Consider the following 21,504-nt stretch of genomic DNA (forward strand, 5'->3'; position numbering starts at 1 on the left):
CAAGCTACCCCCCTCCCCTCCCCTCCCCTCCCCTCCCTCCCTCCCCTCCCTCCCGCATTCCGTTCTACTCCGGCAATTCATTGGTCAAACGGCACGTCCGTCATATTTCCCCCCAGCCTCAACTCGCACTCCGATTGGCCGCGGGGGTGCACCCGCGGCGGCGGCCCGAACGCCATTGGTTGGAAAAACTAGGTTAGTGGTCCGACAAGGCAATGACGGTGAAGAGAAACTGGGTCACCGATTGAAAATCGTTTATGTCACAGCTCCGTGTTGCTTATTACACATTACCAGCGGCTTTAAATGGAGAGGCTAATGTCACCGGATCTATTGTGAGTACCCGCCGCTTCTTTCCCTTTTTTTTTCCCCCCCCCTCCCCATCATTATTGCACATCTTGTGACTTTAGCGATCCGTCGATGGGAGGTGGTGTTTTTTTTTTTATTTTTATTTTCCCGGCGCGGGACGAAGGGGGGGGTGGGTGGGGGGGGGGGGGGGGGACGTTAGCTCCGCTAGCAGCTGGATGCTAATATCAGCCAACGGGGACGATAGAGAGAGAAAAGAAGAAAAAAAAAAAAATGCTGTTGTGGATTAAAAGGTGTGTGGAGGTGGAGGGGCGCCTTTAAGGATGTATGTCATACGCATGTCAAGCCGTTACCGGAGGTGGTGGTGGTGGTGGGAGGTGGAGGAGGAGGAGGGGGGTAAGTGCCGGTCCGCGGACAATGCTCCGGTGCTAGCTGCCGCTAGCCTTCCAAAAACAGGCCTCCGTCCGGTGGGCATCTCACGGTTTCTTCGACAGCATCCATCCCGCCTGAGATGAGCTCCTGAACACCCCCCCCCCCACCCGGCACGTCGCGTATGTCTTCAAATACCACCGCGACAGAGACCCCCCCCCCCCCCCCTTTTTTGTTGTTGTTGTTGTTGTTGTTTTTTAATATGGAAACCCCGTCTGGTTGTGAAAATAATCGTGTTTTTAAGCATTTTGCGGTGTTGTGGTGGTGGTGGTGGTGGTGGGGGGGGTGGAGGGGGAGGATGTGGCGACCCTGCAGTCTGCGCAGTGGTTTACCCCCCCCCCACCACCACCAAAAAAGATGGGCTCGATATTGGGTTGCATTGTGCAGCAGGAACAGATAGTACCGTAAAGACTGTGTTGTAAGGGAGGAGGAGGAGGAGGTGGAGGAGGTGGTTGGTGGGAGGGGGGCTCAAGGAACAACGGGTTCCCATGAAGAGGGGGTCCTCCGGCGGGCTCCCTAATTGGTCAGAGAGTACTCGCTTTCAGGACAATACTTTTCCTACGAGGAGAGCAGGATCTTTATTGATCTATTTGGGGGATAATTGCTGTGAAGATTTGGCCATTTTCTGATGTACGTGTGTTTTTTTTTTATGTTTATTTTCCCTTTCTATATCGTATTATTATGTGTTTTGCAACTTGTATATTTTTCTAATGCAAATATGTTTTTGTTTTTTTAAATCACTTCTGCTTAAATCTACCTCTGCCGTCTTCTTGCCTTTTACTGCAGGGCTATCAGTAGTTAATGTATTAACCTTTCCGTGACACAAAAGACATCTGCTTTGAACTTCAGACTTTTTGTCTTTCTTTTTTTTTTTTTTTTTTCGAAACAGGTAGTAACCTACATTAGTGCTTATCTGTACGGATGTGTTGCCATGAAGGCATTTTGATAACAGAAGTTTGTGGTGATGATTCAGCAGGGCTGTGGTTGAACATGATGGTTGTTTTATACATTTACTTCTAAAGGAAATCAAGTTTCCAATGACTAGAAATAGTGTAAAAGGTTAATGAGATGAGGAAAAAGTGAATTGGGGAAACATTAAGAAAACAACGGTCTTGCTTGTCTGCCTCACTATGACTTATAATGTATAATATATTTTTTTCTTCTTCTTGATTTGGAAACTTGGTGAGTCATGCATTATAGAGATCAGTGAAGCACACATTATTGGTCAGGAGGAGTCGGTGGTATTCTTCTGTAGAGCATCCAAGACTTTTTGGTAGGGATATTAGGCTATAGTTGGATGTCGGGCTACTACGTTGAGTCAGGTGATTTTTTTTTATTTTTAATTTTTTTTATTTGTAGCATGAAGTGTCTCTGGTAACATAATTTTTCCACTTGGGTCAGCTCGGTAGACTCTTCTTGCTGATTGAAATGAAATAGATATCTCCGCACGGCCTATCTGCCTGTTGCTGCTAACGATTGGGTGTCTCAAAAGTTTCCTCGTATGTCATCAAATTATTGTTTACCGAGGTATTTATTCAAAATATAGTGATTTGATGCTTGCCGTTTGTGTCATTTAGCCACAAATGACCGCTGCTTGAGATGTCAAATTCTAGCAATTTTCTCGATTGGGTGGATGAGATCACCCTGACGCTTTTTCTTCGAACAGTAGGCTTTGGCTGTTTCCAGAGGAACCGACCCAAGTAAATGAGATACTTCGGTGACGGTGTTATACGTTTTTTTATATATATATATAAAGACAAATGCACGTCTCTGCGGGGCAACACTGGTGTTTTCAATCATTGTGGCTGGTTAGACTTCACTTTCCGACATGTTGTTAGGCTAAGTGCTCTTTTGGGATTTATGTGAACTGACCAAAATCAGTAGTAGTGAAATTAATTTTCAGGTTGTCATTATCCACCTTCCTATTGTTTTTTTTTCTTCAAAATGCGTCACTACAACAGAAGCACTTTAATTGTACATCTCCGGCCGTTTACTCTTTCCTTCTCTTGCGTTTTTCCTCGATATTTTCCTTTTTACTTGACCTGGAAGTGTTTTTCTTTGTCTGGGAGGTGTATAGATTGCGTTGAAAAGCAGGGAGAACGAGAAGTAGCATCGTTTGGGGGTCGTAAGCGTGGATTGTTCATTGTACAAAAAGTTAAAAAAAAAAAAAAGCTGTAAATTCACAGCTTCAATCGGACTGAACTTACAGGACAGGATATTAACTCACGATGGGGGAAAATAGATATACATCCCATCCCCATCCTTATTCAAATTAATAGGCATTTTAGTGTAATGGCACCTTTTCGGATTAATAACTGCAATTTTCCCCGTCCAAACTGGAGAGCCGGTGTGATGCCGGTGACGTCTGTAGATGCCACTTAGAGGTGCTGGTTGGTGGGTTTTGTTGCCTTCGGACAGCCGGCTCGTTATTTCACCCCCGTTTTCCCACCTTGAAAGCGAAGCGAAGTTACTCGGCCGTTGACGGTAGCTTCATATTTATGTATCCGTGTTCTCATTTGAACCAATTTGCCAAAGTGGGAAGCTTTTCCTTTTAAGTCTCGAGATGTTTTTGCGCGAATACGGTCGTGCTCATCCTAAACTTTAAAACCACATCGTCATAAAAGTAGTATATCCGGAGGAAGGCCCTCGAGGAAAAAGGGTGAACGGCATAAATAATCATAACCAACCAGCCGTGTCCAGTTAAAACAGGCAGGAAAATGGCCTAATGTCTAATACCGGATTAAAAAAAAAAAAAAACAATTATTGGCCTTATGACAAATCATCGACATCCTGCCACCCTGTAAACACAGACACGACCCTCCCGCCGCTTATGCAGTTGAGAAGATGTGACGTCTTGTGGAAAAACACAATTAGGAAGTACTGTATTTCAGCCCTCGCACATCTACGGCAGATGCAAACAAGTGGTCGCACCCTTGACTTATTGCCTCAATACCTGCCACCCCTTACTTATTCTGAGAACCTGGACTTTGGTGACCTCAGATACAGTCATTCCCAGTATATAGCCCCTCCCTAGTTCAACATAAACAGAGGTTCAGCATAGGAATGAGCCGGTGTGAGTGTGCGTAGCTTTAAGCTACACATACTAGTATATCAAGTTTCGGTGATGACGGTCATTCGGTATATTTCCTATTGTCGGGTGCTCGTCTTAGGTTTTAGTGGCGCGTCTGACTTTTGTCAGTTCCCAATCGCATAAGTGATTTATTAACACCTTGTGGAAATTGATTGATTGATTGATTGATTGATGAATGAAACGGCGAGCTGCCTCGTAGTTGGAAAGCTGTTACACACCGACTGCACCCTCGGAAATAAAAACGGCTCATTCGTGTTACTACAACCAGAAAAAAAATGTATAAACACCACATTTTTTACCTCACCTGGTTCCATATTTAATTTTATTGCAAAATGTAGATCGTAAAAATATGTTTAGTGCACGTGTTTTGAAGGATGACGTCGTCACGTCCGGACCTGCCAAAATTTCAGTTACGCCGGCGTTGACGGATGACGGATGTTTAGACGCGCTCGACGGACTTCCCCTCTGCGGCCACGCCCGCCGTGCCGTGACGCCGGTACTACGAGTCAAATATGCGGATCGTAGCGTACTGCGGGTTTTGCCTCGTGATTTATTTCCCAACCCGTCTTGCGTGTAGCAGAAGCAGTTAACATTTTTAGACGAGTGTGACCTTGTTGTAAGAAACCCAGATGAGGAGGAATTCACAGATATCTTGTGTGTGTGTGTGTGTGTGTGTGTGTGGAGCAAATTTAGTGAGCAATTTCATCGTGTTTACTTTTATGAGGGCTGTATATTAGCTGGATCGTCGGTTACCATGGATACCAATATTGCAGAAAGGAATTTTCTGAATTTATCCTCGAAGGTAGATTTGAAGTCACTAAAGCAAGTGACACCTTTTTTCTTTTTTTTCCCCTCTTGAATATAGTATAATTGTGAACGTGCACATTTATAGGCTGAACTGCTTATAAAACTGTTGTAAAAGGATTTTTTTATTTTGTTTTATTTTGTTTGGCAAACACAAATAGACAAAAACATGTCACGTCTGTTTTTTTTGTTGTTGTTGTTTTTTTTAAGACCTACATGTATTCATAATATATACATATCCCAGTTGACCAAGGAAAGGCCATCATTTCAAAAATCAATAGATCATTCAAGCAAAACTTGTTGATATTTTTGGTCTGCAGAGCCGGGCTGCAGTCGCTCGGCTTTCAGCGGCACGCCGGCGTCCGCTCACACTTTGCATTAAAATGTATGTGGGACCATTAAGTCATCGGCGAGCAGCTGCGCGAGAGGCGTTAATGGAGCCGCACTGCAGTGTTTTAAATGTGGCAGGGTGAGGACATGTGACCGCATGCCGCACATTGTATAGCTTTTTCTTTTTTGACAGTTTGTGTTAGTTCCCTTCTGCTGCTGAAAACGGAAGCAATCACAGACATTAAACCAAAACCAAAAGCAAAACAGGAGCTGAAAAAGGCTAAAATACATCAAAAAAATAATTTATAAAAAAAAAACAGAGTCGGGTGAAAATTCTCTTTGGATTAATCACCGTAACACTTATTTGATTCCTTTGTTCATGTGACAATATTGATAAGTGTAGTTTTAAAGAGGCTGGCTTTAAAGATTTTAATATCTTTAAAAGTTAGCTCCGCCCATTCCCCGTTGGAACAAGCGCTGCCGGGCGACGATGGAAAACGTGTTGCTAGGCGTGCGCCTTTTTGTGTTTCTTCACCACGGACACGCTGCTTATTCTATTAGTAATACTTGAAATATTTCATCAGTGGGTTTAACTACTATTGTGTTACCTCATTTGGGTTGTAGTGACTCAACAGACTTTTTATTTAGATAAAAACACACGAGGTTATTACTTTAAACTTAAATGTAGGTCAAACAGCAAAGTACATGCATTTGAAGGGTTTCTAGTGTAATACAAAAAAAAACAAAAACATATCAGCAGATATGTGGCTTAACCTCAACAGTAGAGAGAGTTAGATGCAGTCAGCTTCAGTGTTAGACGCTGAGGGTCCACCACGGAAAAATGAAATAAAGTGACATATTTCAAAAAGCTTGTGTCTTTTAAATGCAACAAATGAGCCAAACTACAGCGACAGAATTTCTCTACTTTCCACAAAAACAAATTTATTCTCAAGAAATCCAGCTGATAAAAACCTATTCGTTGTATTTTTTTTTTTTTAATGTACCACGTTTATCACCAACATAACTGAATTTTCAGAGATGCTTTTTTTTTTTTTTTCTTTTCACTATTTAATTGTTATCAACACTTTTTTTTTTTTCTTAATTGTGAAATTTTTAATAGTATTGCTTTGACACCGGTTTCAGTATTATTTTTTTTTCTATTTCCCCCCTCCTCCCTTCCCACTTTTCCAAAACCGGTTCCATCCCCCTTGGTCGCGGTTGGACAGATTTTGGCGGCCGACTCGGTGCCTTGACGTTTCCCTGGTTCGCGAACAGGCTTCGCCGGCTGCTTTCCCGGCTGGTCGCGGGTGGGTGTGCAGTGTGGAAACAGGGGAACGGAGCTGAGTGGCTTGCTGACTCACTGACGAAGCAGAAGTAGGTGGTGGATGGAAATTGAGGGCTGGCTGGGTTTGAGACCACAGAGACTGGCTGACCCAGTTTCCACTCCGGCACCAGTTCCTTTCAATGTTCAATCATGACATAGTGGTTCCCCCCCCGCCACCTCCTCCTCCTCCCCTTCTAGCCCAGAGCTTTGTCCCAGTAAAAGAGCCTGTCCTGACGGACGCTTCTTCAACGGGGGCTTCTTGGGCGTCACTTTTTGTCGACGCTGCACAATTCATTATTAATTTCGCCCACTTGAAGTGTTGTTTGTTTTGTTTTTTTACTTGAGAGTGATTCCTCTTGAACTTATTATTTCTTTATTTTCGATTACAAACCGATGCACGCACCCACCCACCTCCGTAGCTACAGTACCACTGCTACTAGGTCTGAACGACTTCGATCGGAGATGCTTCAGATATCGTCCTTCTGTCCGACAGACCCGTTCGCTCCACCCCGGTCCAGAACAGCAAAATTGCGCAGTCATCACGTAACAAATGAGGATTAAAGCGTGCGTTCGGTCCATCGTCACGGTTCCCGCTACGGAGCCGTCGGCCCGACGTAGTGACAGAAACCAGTATCACGCATCTTATGGTTTTTTTTTTTCTTTTATAATGCTTGCAAGGCAGCGCCGGTACCTGTTGGAGCCCGTTATCGATTCTCCCCCCCAAAAAACCGAAAAAAAACCGAGATGACGACTAGAACGGGAAAAAACATTTAGGCTGACTTCTTTTGACACGGTTCTTTAAATGATCTCAGTGTTCAGTCAGTAAGATTTAAAGTGTTTACATATGTGGCCTTTAAAAAAAAAAAAAAAAAAAAAAGGTTTTATATTCTCTGATTTTATTTAGTTTACTTTTTTTTTTTTTTTTTTTTAGCTTTGCGTCCGATCCGATTTTGCACTCGGCTGACGGATTTCTCCTCGTCCCTTTCCGCAGAGGTCGACGGGTCGCGCCAGCTGCTTAAGGTATCAGATCGTGTCGGGGCAGGACCGCGTCGGACCGGGTGAAACTGGGTCAGGGCTGAATCCAAACCAGACTTGAGACCAGAACAAAGAACGGAAGCAGGACCGGACCGATCCAGAGCGCGCCGGGCCCGTCCAGGAGGCCTGTTCCAGTTTCCTATCCAGGTAACCGAAAACTGTGTGTGTGTGTGTGTGTGTGTGTGTGTGTGTGTGTGTGTGTGTGTGTGTGTGTGTGTGTGTGTGTGTGTGTGTGTGTGTGTGTAAGGTTCCCACTCTTTTTTTCATTTTTCTTTTTCCAGAGAGATGAATTGGAAGCGAGGAATCTTGCGCATCAGTCTGACTCAGAGCAGAATACATTAACAGGAAAATACACACTTCAAGTGACCTATTTCTCTCTTTAGTGCGTTCTTTGCAGATAAATTGAAAGCTGGCTTTTTTTTCTTGAGAAACGGGTAATCGGCCTCCTCTGATTGGCCGACGTCAACGGACTCCCATTTTTAAGCGGAGCTCTTTTTTCGTTTTGCAAATTACACACCAGTCGTCAGTCTGATGAGCCGTAAGATTTTCATGGTGTTTTGCGGGCCGGATAGTAGTGACCGACATCGGTCCCTCTGTGAGGCCTCCAGTAGGTCAACCAAGTCGATATTAGCGAAAATCAATAATGTGCGAAAGAACATCTGTTGGAATTAAAACTACACGTTAAAAAAAAAGAAGAGATTTGTTTTGGTCAATTTAATACTCCGAGAACTCCAGTCGAGTCATTTTTTGTGAACACAAATTGAATCTGATGAAGTTTTATATTCTCTCATTTAAGAATAACTTATTTTCATACAGGTGCAACAGAGCAAAAAAACAAAAAAAAACATCTGTTTGCGTCCTGTTTTTTTTTTTTTTTTTTTTTTTCTTAAAGGCTGAAATCTAAATACCATCTAATTAAACACTTGTCTGGGTTGTGAAATTGTTGAAATTCACATCACTCATCTGGAGCACTTGCATTTTATGCCCGTCGTGTAACTGATATAGCTTGACCTAAATTTGCTGGGGTAATAATAACAGTACATCTATACGAGGCAGTTAATGAGACCGTAGTGGCTTTCCTGTTTATCCTGCCCGTGTACTTGACCTAGAAGCTGTGATGTTTGCAATGTGTGTCCAGGCAACAGTGTTATGTTTTTATGTTGTTGTTGTTTTTTCTCCCCACTCTCTAAAAGTGACACGTTTGTGTGTTGACAGTTGAGGGCTCAAGAGTGGATGGAAGGAGATGATTTTAACACAGAGGCTGTGATGAACATCTGTGGTGAGTGTGACGTCATAATGTTCTCGCTTTAAGCAGGCACCATCTGTTAAAACGGCAAATGTTTTCACCCGTCTTTGTGTTTGTCTATCTTTGCCCTTACAAGTTATGCATTTACTCACCCGTGAATTTCCGTCATCTCTTCAGTTGCCACGGAGACCTCCTTGGTTTTGACCATAAACTGCTCACCCCTCAGTTGTTTCTGTTAAATGTGAGTTTTCCCTTCCCACGGTTTGTGTTATTCCTTCTTCCTGTTAAAAGGGAGTTTTTCCTTCTTCCTGTTGGAGGTTTTTGTTCCTGTTAAAAGGGAGTTTTTCCTTCTTCCTGTTTTTCCTTCTTCCCGTTAAAAGGGAGTTTTTCCTTCTTACTGTTGGAGGTTTTTCTTCCCGTTAAAAGGAAGTTTTTCCTTCTTACTGTTGGAGGTTTTTCTTCCTGGTAAAAGGAAGTTTTTCCTTCTTACTGTTGGAGGTTTTTCTTCCCGTTAAAAGGAAGTTTTTCCTTCTTACTGTTGGAGGTTTTTCTTCCTGTTAAAAGGACGTTTTTCCTTCTTACTGTTGGAGGTTTTTCTTCCCGTTAAAAGGGAGTTTTTCCTCATGTGGGAATTGTTGAATTGTTTAGTTCCTTTGTATAATGCTGTAAAGCTCTGTTGTCAGGACTTTACTATATTCATTTCCCTGAATTCTCTTTGGTTGTGATTTGGTGCTACATAGATCAATTGAATTGAAACTTAAAACGAGATTTCACGTCGGCAAGCTCTGCAGGCAGATAACGCGACCCGTCCTGCTCTCGCCTTCAGTATTAGCTGGCAGGTTATTTACATACGTGAACACGTACCCAGCGGAGTCATCTGCCCCTCATGATTAATGCTGGAGTGCGTTCGGTCTGGCTCACTTATGCGTGCTATATTTAGAGTAGGCCGTCCTCCGGGTCATTTACATTTCCTTCTGTTGACCCGCGATTCAATTAATATCCATGGGAACAGTCTGCGCGGTACCTCGTCTTTGAGCTTCCTTTTACTTTTGGAGTTCAGAAATCGGGAAACTGTTTTGTTTATTTCTGCTCGTACATGATTGTATCCGCCCACGCTGGGAATACAGCCGTCGGTTATTATTATTACAAACCGCCTGCACCCGATACCGAATAACAAAAGCCGCCTCTGCCGCGCAGATGACCTGATGGCAGACCAAAGGATGGACATCTCGTCTACAATGACTGACTTCATGTCCCCCGGCTCCACTGACCTCATCTCCAGCTCCATCAGCACGCCTGGCATGGACTACACCCGCAAGAGGAAGGGCAGCACCACCGACTACCAGTAAGGAAACAAAGGAGGAAGGAAGGAAGTTTTTTTCTTTCTTTTCTTTTTAAAGCTCAAAACACGCACAATCAAACCTTTTAATCAAAACATTGAAAGTAGATCTCACAAACACATGAAAGAAAGAGAGAAGGAGGAAGAAAAAAAAACGACAACCAAAGAATGAGAATTGAGGACAAAACGGAGGAGAAAAAAAAAAAAAAAAAAGCAATGAAATCAAGAAAGAAAACTGAAAGAAAGTCAGTTTCACAGACATAAAGAACAAGAAAACATGCAGCTTCTTCTGTCCTCGTTCAGCTCACGACTGATTTTACAGTCGACTTCAATCCCTTCTGTAATTGCGACTGTGTTGCTCTACACGTTGTAAATATTTAAAATCTTTCAATACCTCGGTGACAGAAATTGACGAATACATTTGTGTTTCTTTGCAGAATTGATGGCTTCTCGTTCGAGTAAGTACCGACACGACTCGATGGGTTAATAGATCGTAGCGGGTTTTAATGACTTGAATCTGAAATACCAAATGACCCACACTTGATTGTTTTTGCACCGTGAAATATCAAATTAGTCCGGAAAGCGAAAGCTGCTCAAACCCGGTGAACTCCAGTGATTATTGCTCACGTTTTTTTTTTGAACGTGTTTTCCGATCTCCTCGTTGAAACTTCCGTCTTTCCTTCTTTTCAGCGACATGGATCCAGATAAAGACAAACTGGGAAGGTAAGACGTCGATAAAAGCTACAGCTTTAACGCGCGGTGTGGTTTGTTTATTGTGCTATTTATTGCCTGCTTCTGATCCACTTTCCACAACTCCCAACTTCAAAGGGTGGTTTTATCCAAATTATATAAAAAAAATAATAATAATCTTCACTCGCGTCTAGTCTGTAGGACAACTAACACTTTTCCATCTGTGGACCAATACAGTGGAGGTGAATGGACGTTTTGTCGGTTGTGCTGCGATCACAAGACTCGGTAAATTACATTTACGGGTTGTTATTTTTATTTATTTTTTAAACAGCGTCAAAAAAGGGAAATAAGACAATTTAAAAAAAAAAAAAAAAAAACTTTGCGACCAAGTAGATCAAGACTTTACCGATTTACTGAGGATCATCAAGTTCAACAAGGATGTTTTATTTTTCATGGCATTAAGTTTTTTTTTTTTTTTTGTACAAACCACTTGCGCTAAATTCGATAGTTCTTGTATTCATAATTTTCATAAATTGCTCAATCAGTAAGGCGCAGTGTTTCTGGAAGGATGTTACGATGCGGAGACCACGAGTGACGTTCAATTCACCTCCTTCGTGTTGGTTTGGAAACCGAAGTCTGAAAGATGCCCTACATACCTTTATACGGGTTTTTTTTTTAAATTTTTAAATTTTCCCTTCCTCTCTAATATTTCTCCTGTATTGTTTTTTTGCTTTCTCTTTTTCTCTCCAGTGACCAACAGGGCCGGATCAAGAACGCCAGGTATTGAAACTCCTCTTATTTTGTGTGTGTGTGTGTGTGTGTGTGTGTGTGTGTGTGTGTGTGTGTGTGTGTGTGTGTGTGTGTGTGTGTGTGTGTGTGTGTGTGTGTGTCCGTGTGTCCTTTACCTTTCTAATCTCCCTCTACATGAATTAAATGTCACTCCGTCTGATCCGGCGGGACAGAGAGAGCTTTGTGTAACGAGAAACTTTACACATCGGAGTGTGTAGATCGGAGCGTTATGTGGAACCGAGGCACTGAAAGAGCATCGCTAACGCCGAGCTCTCTTTCTGTCGGAGAGAGAGAACTTCCCCTTTTTTTTTTCCTTCTTCTTCTTTCTTTTGTATGTAGCCGCTCGCGTCGCCGAGGTTAACGCGGAGGAGCGAGATAGACGTAGGTTTTTTATTATTTTATTTTTTTACGCTTCTGAAGGATGGACCGGAAAAAGACGAGCCGCCTCTTTTTAGAAAACGATGTTTTCTGAGCGCCTCGCTTAGCCGATTCTCTATCGCGGGAGATCAGGCGACGAGGTGACGGATAATTGGCACCGAGCGGGGAACGCAGCCAATCGGGAAGGACGGCTCGATCTCGCGTTTCCTGCCGTCTCTTTCAAACTTGAGCTTTTGTCGTTTTCGTGTTCGGATTCACAGCCAGCAAATCGGAGAGAAACAAAAAAAAAAAAACAGACTTAAACCGGTGTCCGCGAACGGATTTGCGGCTTCGTTAACGCTCCTCTTCCTCCTTCCTCCTTCCTCCTCCTCAGAGAGGCTCACAGCCAGATCGAGAAGCGTCGGCGGGACAAGATGAACAGCTTCATCGACGAGCTGGCGTCGCTGGTGCCCACCTGCAACGCCATGTCGCGCAAGCTGGACAAGCTGACGGTGCTGCGCATGGCCGTGCAGCACATGAAGACGCTCAGAGGTCAGAGAGAAGACGAGTTTTAAAACACCGGGGGTCGGGGGGGGGGGTTAAATAACAATAGAGGTAATAACACCGCCAACATTCAAATATCGTACACAATCATTGTCACAACGCGGGCAGCTTCTTAGGCTCAACTTCCAGGGTTGGTTGGTTGGTTGGTTGGTTGGTTGGTTGGTAATAGAAACGTTTTCACCCTCGACCAATAATCCCGTTAACGTCTAAACGAGTATGAAACTGAATTTAATCCGTATTAAAAACACTAATTCGGAGAGATGAAATTGAACAGCTGTTTATTACTGGAAGGTGGAAGTGTGTGAGGTATTAAGGTCTGAATACACTCAGGTGTGTGAGCTGTGTGTGTGTGTGTTTGCTGTTGTGCGCAGGTGCAGCCAACCCGTACACGGAGGCCAACTACAAGCCCTCCTTCCTCTCAGACGATGAACTGAAGCACTTGATACTAAGGGTGAGTCCAAATATCATCAGACATATGTTACAGTATTTTTTTTTTTTTTTCTCCAGCTATAGATATGCTTATAAACAATTCAACAAAATAAACTCAAATTAAACCCAAAGCATAATTTCTCTCCAGTTTTAATTTTTGTACTTGGGACAAAGATACAACTTAGAAAATGATTACAAATAGGAATCCAAATGTAAAACAAACAACAACAAAAGAGAGAAACTAAGGATCAGGGGGATGTTACGGTAGTTTTACGATATTTTTTTCTCATATTCATTTTGTGCTTTTGTTTATTATGACACTCAAAACCTCAATATATATATTTATATTTATAAAGCTGGATTCTACTAACGACCGGTTTAAACATTTGACTGATTTTTTTTTTTTTTTCCTGTTTATGAAGGAAATAGGCTTCTGAAACCTGGTTATTTAAGGCGTTGTTTGTCTGTATTTACTCCTGCAGGCTGCTGACGGTTTCCTGTTCGTGGTCGGGTGCGATCGAGGCAAGATCCTCTTTGTTTCTGAATCGGTGTACAAGATTCTCAACTACAGCCAGGTAAGCCGACGCCGTTTTGGAGCACAAGGAAGTGAAGTCTGTCGTTTGAAGTAGTAGTGAACTAAAGAGAGGCCTCGTAACGGATGAACCGATCAGCTGTAACAAATAAAACCCGCTGACAGGTGAAGCATGATACAACTTTCCCAGCCACAAAAGAAACAAAACACCGCACATAAATTCTCCCAAAATGACCATTAAAGGAGCTCAGCACCTCTCTGGATGTGATTGAATAACAACCGAAGATTATAATCCTCATTTAGGGAGGATTTACTGCTGGGTTGTGTGTATATATATATATATATATAATACTCAATGATTCACCTGTCAGTGGTTTTAACGGTGTGCATTTCCTATTTCCACCTCCTGAAGTCCGTGAAATCGTCCTTTAAATGGATGTTGCATTATCGAAGACTTTTTCTATGTTTTGCCACCTTGTACAATAACAACCGTGCTGACCTCGTATTTCCTAAAAGAAGGAAAAAAATAAATAAAGAGGGTAGAAAGGATTTTCGCAAATTTCATCACCACCAACCGTCTAATTTTAGCAGCAGATAATCACAACTTTCCTTCTCGGGTTGGACTTTTGGCCCGAGTCAGCGGCGCCGTTTGCGAGTCGAGCTCGCCAGGAACAACTTGTTACACAATGGAACCGGAGCAACGAGGAAGGAACAAGCGTCGACTCCGTGTCGGCGGCGACGGTGATTACGGAAACGCCGCAGGTGCGGGCGTGTAACGCCGCAGGTGCGGGCGTGTAACGCACCTTTTCCACCTTCGGCCTAAAACTCTTCGACGCTACAGTCTTGGCAAAGCAGTCGCTGCCGGGTGACGTAAAAAACAACAAAACACATCACAGTACGGACGTTTATTTGTTTGTAGAAGTCCTGAACTGTCGCTTTAAGATCTAATCACAGCAGTCGCTACACCGCCAGCCCCAAATTAGATGTTTTTTTTTTTATCCAGTTCTCGGAAGCGTAGCTGCACGTACATCGTTACCACGGCAACCCACGCAGGATCGGTTTGGCGACGTCCGGACGCGGCCAAAAATTCGGGTCTTGTCCCTAAAGAGGTTGAATTTGGAAAACTAATCCGATTTGCCTGCGGTTTGAGCACAAGCGTTAGAGAATCACGCGTCACTCGAGTTCATTTGCGAGATCACATTTCTTAGGTCATTCATTTTTGGGGTGTTTTCCTCTCTCTCGTCTTAGAACGACCTCATAGGTCAGAGCCTCTTCGACTACCTTCACCCCAAGGACATCGCCAAGGTCAAAGAGCAGCTGTCGTCCTCGGACACGGCCCCTCGGGAGAGGCTCATCGACGCTAAAAGTAAGCAGACGTACAAACACATGTTGTCTTTTTATTTTTTTATTTCTTTATTTTTTTTTTTCATCGAATCAACAATCTGGTTCATGTTGTCCTTCTGAGAAATAACTGCAGCAGTGAAAACTCTCAAGGACTCTTCATGACCGCGATGTGCTAGAATTCACACCTGCCTTTTATTCACAGGATATTTTTTTTTAATTTTTTTTTTAACAAATAAAGAGATAGAAGCCTGGTTGAATATATAATAAATAATATTACTAAAAAAAACTATCACAAGGAAATCAAAAATTCACAGCTCGAAATAGTTGGAATACATTTTTCTCAAAGGAAGAAACTCCATATTTCAAGACTGCAAACGCAGCAGGGAGGTATAATGGGTGAAATGGGGCGTCATTGAAAGCACAGAGAATTGAAAGAACAATTGATTTTGGCTACGAGAGCTTCAACAGATGATTTTTTTATTTTATTTGATTTTTATAGCACATTTCCCGAATTTGGTAAAAAAAAAATAAAGGGATGAACAAAAATAAAGAAGTAAAAAAGAATCGAGTTATTCTGGCCAAATTTTTTTTTAATTAAATGTATGTATATAGTTACGTTAACTGTGTTTTGTATTTTGTGTATTCGCAGCCGGTCTTCCCGTGAAGACGGACATCACCCCCGGGCCGTCTCGACTCTGTTCCGGAGCCAGACGGTCGTTTTTCTGCCGGATGAAGTGCAACAGGCCGTCCGTCAAAGTAGAGGACAAAGACTTTCCCTCCACCTGCTCCAAGAAAAAAGGTACTTTTCCTCCTCCCAGAAGCCCTTGCAGCAGCAGAAGAGGCTCTCTTACTGTAACATCTCTCATGAAACCGAAAGCCCCCGATTTCCTGTTGTTCCTCTTTTTTTTTGTCTATTTTTTTTTTTTTTTTAGAGCTACATCCTTATTAGAACAAGGAATCGCACCTCAGCGAGCACGAGAGCGTCGGCGTTGCACAACCGAGGAAGTCTGCCGATACGGCTCATTGCTAAACGATCCGTGGTTTCTGCTAATATTTGAGTAGAACTTTCAATAATGGTAAAAAAAAAAAAAAAAGAGGAATTGCTGGCAGATTATACAAAATTCGGGCGCCTCAACATTTTTTGTTTGGCTCATTTGGTTTCTTCAAAACCAAAAGAAATAGACGTCGTAGTCTTTTAGTGGTCTTGAATTTCACGGACGACTCGATTGCGCCCGTTGTGTGGAAATTACGTCGAAGCAGAGTCGCGCAGCCCGGCGTCGCCGTTTGAACGTTGGGTTTATTTTTGGGGGGGGAGGAATCAGCGACGCCTCCAGAGAAGGATGTTACTCCTGTATTAGGTGACTAAACTGTAACTAATCAAAAACAGTAAACTGGACAAGTAATTATGGCTTTTTTATTTTTTATTTAGCGGAGTAATTTTTACATCAGCAATTTTGTCATCTCAGAATAGGCTACACGTGAATTTCTAAAAATGTCAAAATGCTCCAAAGAACGTCTTGAATGATGTTTTTGTCCAAATTATAATGACACACATACACAAAATATATATTTTTATGAGTTTTAATAAACATGTAAATGTGCGGATATTTTGTGTGGTTTTTTTTTTTTCCAAGCGTGACGTCACCCGTCGGTTTGTGAACGGCCGTTGCGAAGCCTCGAGTTCTGATTTTTGTCTGGCGCCATATTTGCTAGCTTGGGAGCAGGAAGTGACCATATAAGGAGCGTTGGTTGAAGCGTAACAAATGCTTGCTGTGGCTCTCTTGTTTTACGCCACGTGATCAGCCAGTCAGAACTGGCTTCATAATCCCCAAATCAATCCAGGTTGCATTCAGTTCACTGAATTGTAAAAGTAATTTCCACTTTCTAACCTCTACCCCCACCCACCCACCCCACCCCACCCCATCCCATCTCTTCCCTCCCTTTATAGCGGACCGTAAGAGTTTCTGCACCATCCACAGCACGGGCTACCTTAAGAGCTGGCCGCCCACCAAGATGGGTCTCGACGAGGACAACGAGCCCGACAACGAGGGCTGCAACCTGAGCTGCCTGGTGGCCATCGGCCGCCTGCACCCCCACATCGTCCCCCAGCCCAGCCTGGCGGACATCCGGGTGAAGCCCACCGAGTACGTCTCCCGGCACGCCATCGACGGCAAGTTCGTCTTCGTCGACCAGAGGTGAGACGCAAAAAAAAAAAAAAAAAAAATTGTATTTATTTTTTTCAGGCTCCTCAGTTTATCTCTGTTGTCGTTTTCAGAGTCTTTCTGTCTTTGGTCTTGTTACATTTCATTACTTTATACTGAAATATCGATCTATATATATCTGTTTGTGTTTATTCTATATCACCTGACGTTCAGCTCCAGAGTTGAAAAACGTTGCCGATATTAACTAATGGATGGATAAAATATGAAATATAATAAAAATGTAAAAATGCACATTATATACAAATAAAAGTAGAATAATATTCAATTAAACTAAATTTAAACAAATTTCTAATGTCGCATTTATAAAAGCTCGACAACTTGTTTTTGCTGCCTACTTTGAGGACGTCTGAGGTGCTGAAGCTGCACGTGAAACATCACCCTCTGTGTTTGTTTGTTTGTTTGTTTGTGTTTGTGCAGAGCCACAGCTATTCTAGCCTACCTGCCCCAGGAGCTGCTGGGAACCTCCTTCTACGAGTATTTCCACCAGGACGACATCGGCCACCTGGCAGAGTGTCACAGACAAGGTACGTCCGCCTCGAGAGGGATATAAAAAAATAAACTAAAAAAACAAAAACAGCTTTAAACCGTCGTACTCATCGTGTACCCCCCCCCCCTCCGCCCCCAACCCAACCCTCCCACCCCCCTCCCCCGTCGTCCCTCAGTGCTGCAGATGAGAGAGAAGATCAACACCAACTGTTACAAATTCAAGATCAAAGACGGCTCCTTCATCACGTTGAGGAGCCGGTGGTTCAGCTTCATGAACCCGTGGACCAAGGAGGTGGAGTACATCGTCTCCACCAACACCGTCGTGTCGTAAGTACCCTCGCTGTTTTTTTTTTGTTCTTTTAGTGCAGAACCCGAATCGCACACCATTTCCTTTTGACTTTTAGTGCGGAGCGCAGCTAGCCTTAAAAAGTACGTACTGTTGAATCTAGTACGTAAACAACTCGTAAACGTAGACATGCTTCATCGTTAAAAATGCGTTTTGTACTTTGACCCTCCGGGTCGTATCCGTCGCGATCCGTTTTTGTAGTAAAAAAAAATTGTTTTTAAAAGGATGTGATTTGTGGGCGGAGCCTGTCGACGAGGCGAATCTTCCGCCATGCAAAGGATTGTGGGTCAGAACAAGTGGTGTGCTTTTTTTTTTTTTTTTTATAAAACATAGGCGTACTACATAGTACGTTACTATGGATACTGGAACGGAGGGGAGAAGTGTGAAACTCTGGACACCATCTTGGCTACGTAGAGGAAAGGGGGCGTGGCCACTAAAGAATTTTCAAAATAAGGCGTCCTGAACGCCTTAAAAAAAACAACAACAAAAAAAACGTTTCTTTTTTTAACACTTAACTGCTGCTGGACAGAAGAAAATCCGTGTGTTTTATCGAGTGTGTTAAACGGAGGCCACGAAAAAAAAAACATCGCTTTCTGAGGAAACAAAAAAAAAAAATGTTAACGCCGCGGCGACGTGTTCACGCGATTAGGTCGTTTTCCGGTCCAAATTCCTAGCGAGAGAACCTAACACGTAAAGAGCACTCGTGTGTGTACTGAGGGACGTGTGATATTTGGAAAACGATTGTGGGATAATTTAAACTCTCAGACGCACCACATTGACACATATGTGTGTTTTTTTTTTTTTTTTTTATGTCTTCAGGTGTCCCATGATGGAGGGATCAGATTACCCTCAATCCGCCATCTCTCCGCAGAGTATGGACAGCGTTCTAACCTCAGAAGGTAAAACGCTTCGTTCACACACACACACACACACACACACACACACACACACACACACACACACACACACACACTCACACTCACACTCACCCTCCCTCCCCTCCTCCTCCCGGTCGGTTAGGTGGCGGCAGGCGGGCGCTGCAGACGGTGCCGGGCATTCCCGGCGGCACGCGAGCCGGAGCCGGGAAGATCGGACGTATGATCGCGGAGGAAGTGATGGAGATCCAGAGGTCAGTTAAATCTTCGCTCTTCGATCTTTTAAAAAATAAATAAAAAAAAAAAAAAAGCATGAGACGATAAAATATGAGAATCATCGCGTGTTGTGTTCAGTGTAGAAGTACATACAGTGTGTTGACTCTCCGGGCTCTCATGCCCAGGTCTCGTACGGCCAGAATAACACGCATCGCCCCCCTCTTGATCGGTGTGATGTTTTCTCATCGTCATGGCAACGCCGATAATTCTCTCTCCTCTTATAGTTTATTCTTAAAATATATTTTTCTTATCATGTTAGTTGTTCTGTTTTCTAAATCAGATTGACGTTTAAAAAGAGAAGGTAGTTTTTCACACACACACACACAATGAGAATGGACGTTTTATTTATTTATTTTTCAAAAGAAGAGACATTTTAAATGTCTTAATACACATTTTGAGGGGTGGCGAGAAATAAAATTGCAAAAAAAATGAATTGCTCGTAGGTCACTTGTCTTCTGGATTTTTTATTTTTTTTTAAAGAGTTAAAGTGAGTTATTTAAATTTTAAAATAATATGAAGTGTATTTCAAGATGCACCAATATCTTTTCTTTTTTTTTTAAATTTCTCTCCCATCAGGATTCGAGGCTCCTCCCCCTCCAGCTGTGGCTCCAGCCCTCTGAATATTACCAGCACCCCTCCACCCGACACCTGCTCCCCGGGAGGCAAGAAGGTAACAAACACACACACACACACACACACACACACACACACACACACACACTGACTAACAATCTTTTTCTTATATTAAGTATTACACCAATATTCCAAATATTCCGCGTTTGACATTTGGCTAGATATTAATATCGAGTTATTGCGCCACATTAAAGAAATATGATGTTAGTTGAGTAAAAGTATGTCTTTGAAGTCATATTTATTAAACCAGTTTGCATCAGAGCCTCATTTCATTTTTTTTTTTTTTTAATTGTTTTTACTACCATGACTTTTTTTTTTTTTTTTTTTTAATCAGAAAAACTTCAGTTTTGAGAGGAGGCTTTGATTTTTAAATTTTAATAACTTGAAACTGTAATTAGAAAACGAAGTAAAGAGTGTCGACCTGTTCCTTCTAAAGACACGTTAAACTCTCTTGTATGGCGTTAAGCTTTTGCCGTGACGACCGGGCCCGTCTTTCCCATGAGCCCCCGGCGTCCGCTCTTTGTGCACGAACAAAGATGTTATTTTTGAGGACGGGGACGGAAAACCACGTCGAGCTCAGACCCCCCCCCCCCCACCCCACCCTCACCCCCCGACACTCGCAGTAAACCCGATACCGTTCGTTTGCCGCCTCTCGTAGATCCAGAACGGCGGGACACCCGAGCTGCCGAGCACGGGGATTATTCCCGGACCCGACTCCGTCGGCTACCCTTACTCCAACCAGTCCATCATGAGTGAGTCCAGCAAACAAAAACACGCCGTTTTCTTTTTTTTTTTTTGGTTGTTGTTTTTTGTTGTTCTCATTTATTTCTTTCTGTCTCAGGCGACAACTCCCACCTGAGCATAGACATCATGGACGATCCCGGCTCGAGCAGCCCCAGCAACGACGAGGCGGCCATGGCGGTCATCATGTCCCTGCTGGAGGCCGACGCCGGCCTCGGCGGCCCCGTGGACTTCAGCGACCTGCCCTGGCCTTTGTGAGGAAACGCTTTCGAAAGGGAACGATCCGGAGCCACCGACGGAGGGAGTTCGGTCCGACGGACTTCTTAGCTGCCATGTTTTTCCTGCGCCCTTACGACTACACTGTAAAAAAACAACAACAACAACAACAAAAAATGCTCATCTTAACAAACGAGGTCTGTAGAAGGAGAAGAGACTTGACTTCCGGCCGACTGTTCTGTTCATCATTCCCTGTAGGTCGGCTTCGATCGCGCAACGGGACGGTTTTCCACGTCGATCCTTATTCCAAAACGACGAGTTGTTTGTGAGCCAATTTTTTTTTTTTTTTTTTTTTTTTTTTTTAAACAGTGTTGGCCCTGCAGATCGGGCACCCACTGCACCCCCCCCCCCCCCCGCGCACACACACACACACACACCCCTTCCCTCGGCATCGCCACGGTGACGGACGGAAAACACACGGCTCTCGGACGCCTGACGTCCGACCACGAACCGACACGCACGGCGACTCCTCAGACGTTTCACGGACAGTTTTCCACGTGTGGGGAGGCGGGGTGGGGAGGGTGGGGGTGCTGGGTGTGGGGGAGCGCTTGATTTCTGCATCCACTGTCGTCGTCCCTCCCCCCTCCGCCCCGCCAACCCCCCAACAAAAAACAAATGGCCGCTTTATAGTCGGTCGACCACCAAACGCAGGAAGCAAGACTCAAGACCAGGACCTTTGTTCCCCACCGAAGTATTTAAATTAAGAGAATTTTTTTTTTAAATAATTTTTATTTTTTTTATTAAAGCCACCTTGCTGCTAGCCGCCTCCCAACGTTAACAACTTCTCCGAGCTGCTCGTCTTCGTCGAAACTAAATTCTCCCAGAAAAAGTAGAGCGGATTCTGTTTGTTTCAAACTTTTAGTTGAAAAAGACGAAAACAAAAGTTTGAAACAAACAAAATAGAAAAAAAAAATACCGTCGTGAATGACGACGGCTGTCGCTCAGTAGAGAGTCTTCACAAGTCCAAGACAAACCGGCGCAACAACCTGACCTCGATTAGTCATTTTCAAAAAACTTAAGGATCATTTTTACATATGTGTATATAT

General features: G+C 43.4%; 1 protein-coding gene across 2 annotated transcripts; it reads left to right on the top strand.

Annotated features, from left to right (window-relative positions):
- Window positions 1-218: 218 nt before the first annotated feature.
- Window positions 219-20,537, top strand: LOC138630668 (basic helix-loop-helix ARNT-like protein 1). Of its 2 annotated transcripts, XM_069715139.1 has the most exons (20): window positions 219-329; window positions 7,270-7,460; window positions 8,529-8,592; window positions 9,757-9,904; window positions 10,336-10,356; window positions 10,589-10,621; window positions 11,339-11,368; window positions 12,129-12,286; window positions 12,670-12,749; window positions 13,210-13,302; window positions 14,508-14,625; window positions 15,253-15,402; window positions 16,552-16,798; window positions 17,243-17,349; window positions 17,488-17,638; window positions 18,477-18,556; window positions 18,678-18,786; window positions 19,385-19,478; window positions 20,100-20,193; window positions 20,283-20,537. In XM_069715139.1, the coding sequence occupies exons 3-20, from the start codon at window positions 8,547-8,549 to the stop codon at window positions 20,438-20,440; spliced, it is 1,917 nt and encodes a 638-aa protein (XP_069571240.1). In that variant the 5' UTR covers window positions 219-329; window positions 7,270-7,460; window positions 8,529-8,546; the 3' UTR covers window positions 20,441-20,537. The 2 variants fall into 2 exon arrangements, with proteins under 2 accessions (XP_069571240.1, XP_069571241.1); XM_069715140.1 differs by lacking the exons at window positions 219-329; window positions 7,270-7,460 and adding an exon at window positions 8,737-8,800 and having other exon boundaries at window positions 8,528-8,592.
- Window positions 20,538-21,504: the final 967 nt, after the last annotated feature.

This window comes from Brachyistius frenatus, unplaced genomic scaffold, assembly GCF_029030835.1.
Source record: "Brachyistius frenatus isolate BFR_SWC_R1_liver_20210118 unplaced genomic scaffold, ASM2903083v1 Contig_139, whole genome shotgun sequence".
NCBI classification, from domain to species: domain Eukaryota; kingdom Metazoa; phylum Chordata; class Actinopteri; family Embiotocidae; genus Brachyistius; species Brachyistius frenatus.

Excerpts from the sequence above, each read along its gene's own strand:
- LOC138630668 (XM_069715139.1), top strand. The coding sequence starts at position 8,547 with ATGGAAGGAGATGATTTTAACACAGAGGCTGTGATGAACATCTGTG. Across the intron at positions 11,369-12,128 it reads GGCCGGATCAAGAACGCCAG|AGAGGCTCACAGCCAGATCG; the intron begins GTATTGAAACTC and ends CCTCCTCCTCAG. Across the intron at positions 14,626-15,252 it reads GAGGCTCATCGACGCTAAAA|CCGGTCTTCCCGTGAAGACG; the intron begins GTAAGCAGACGT and ends GTGTATTCGCAG.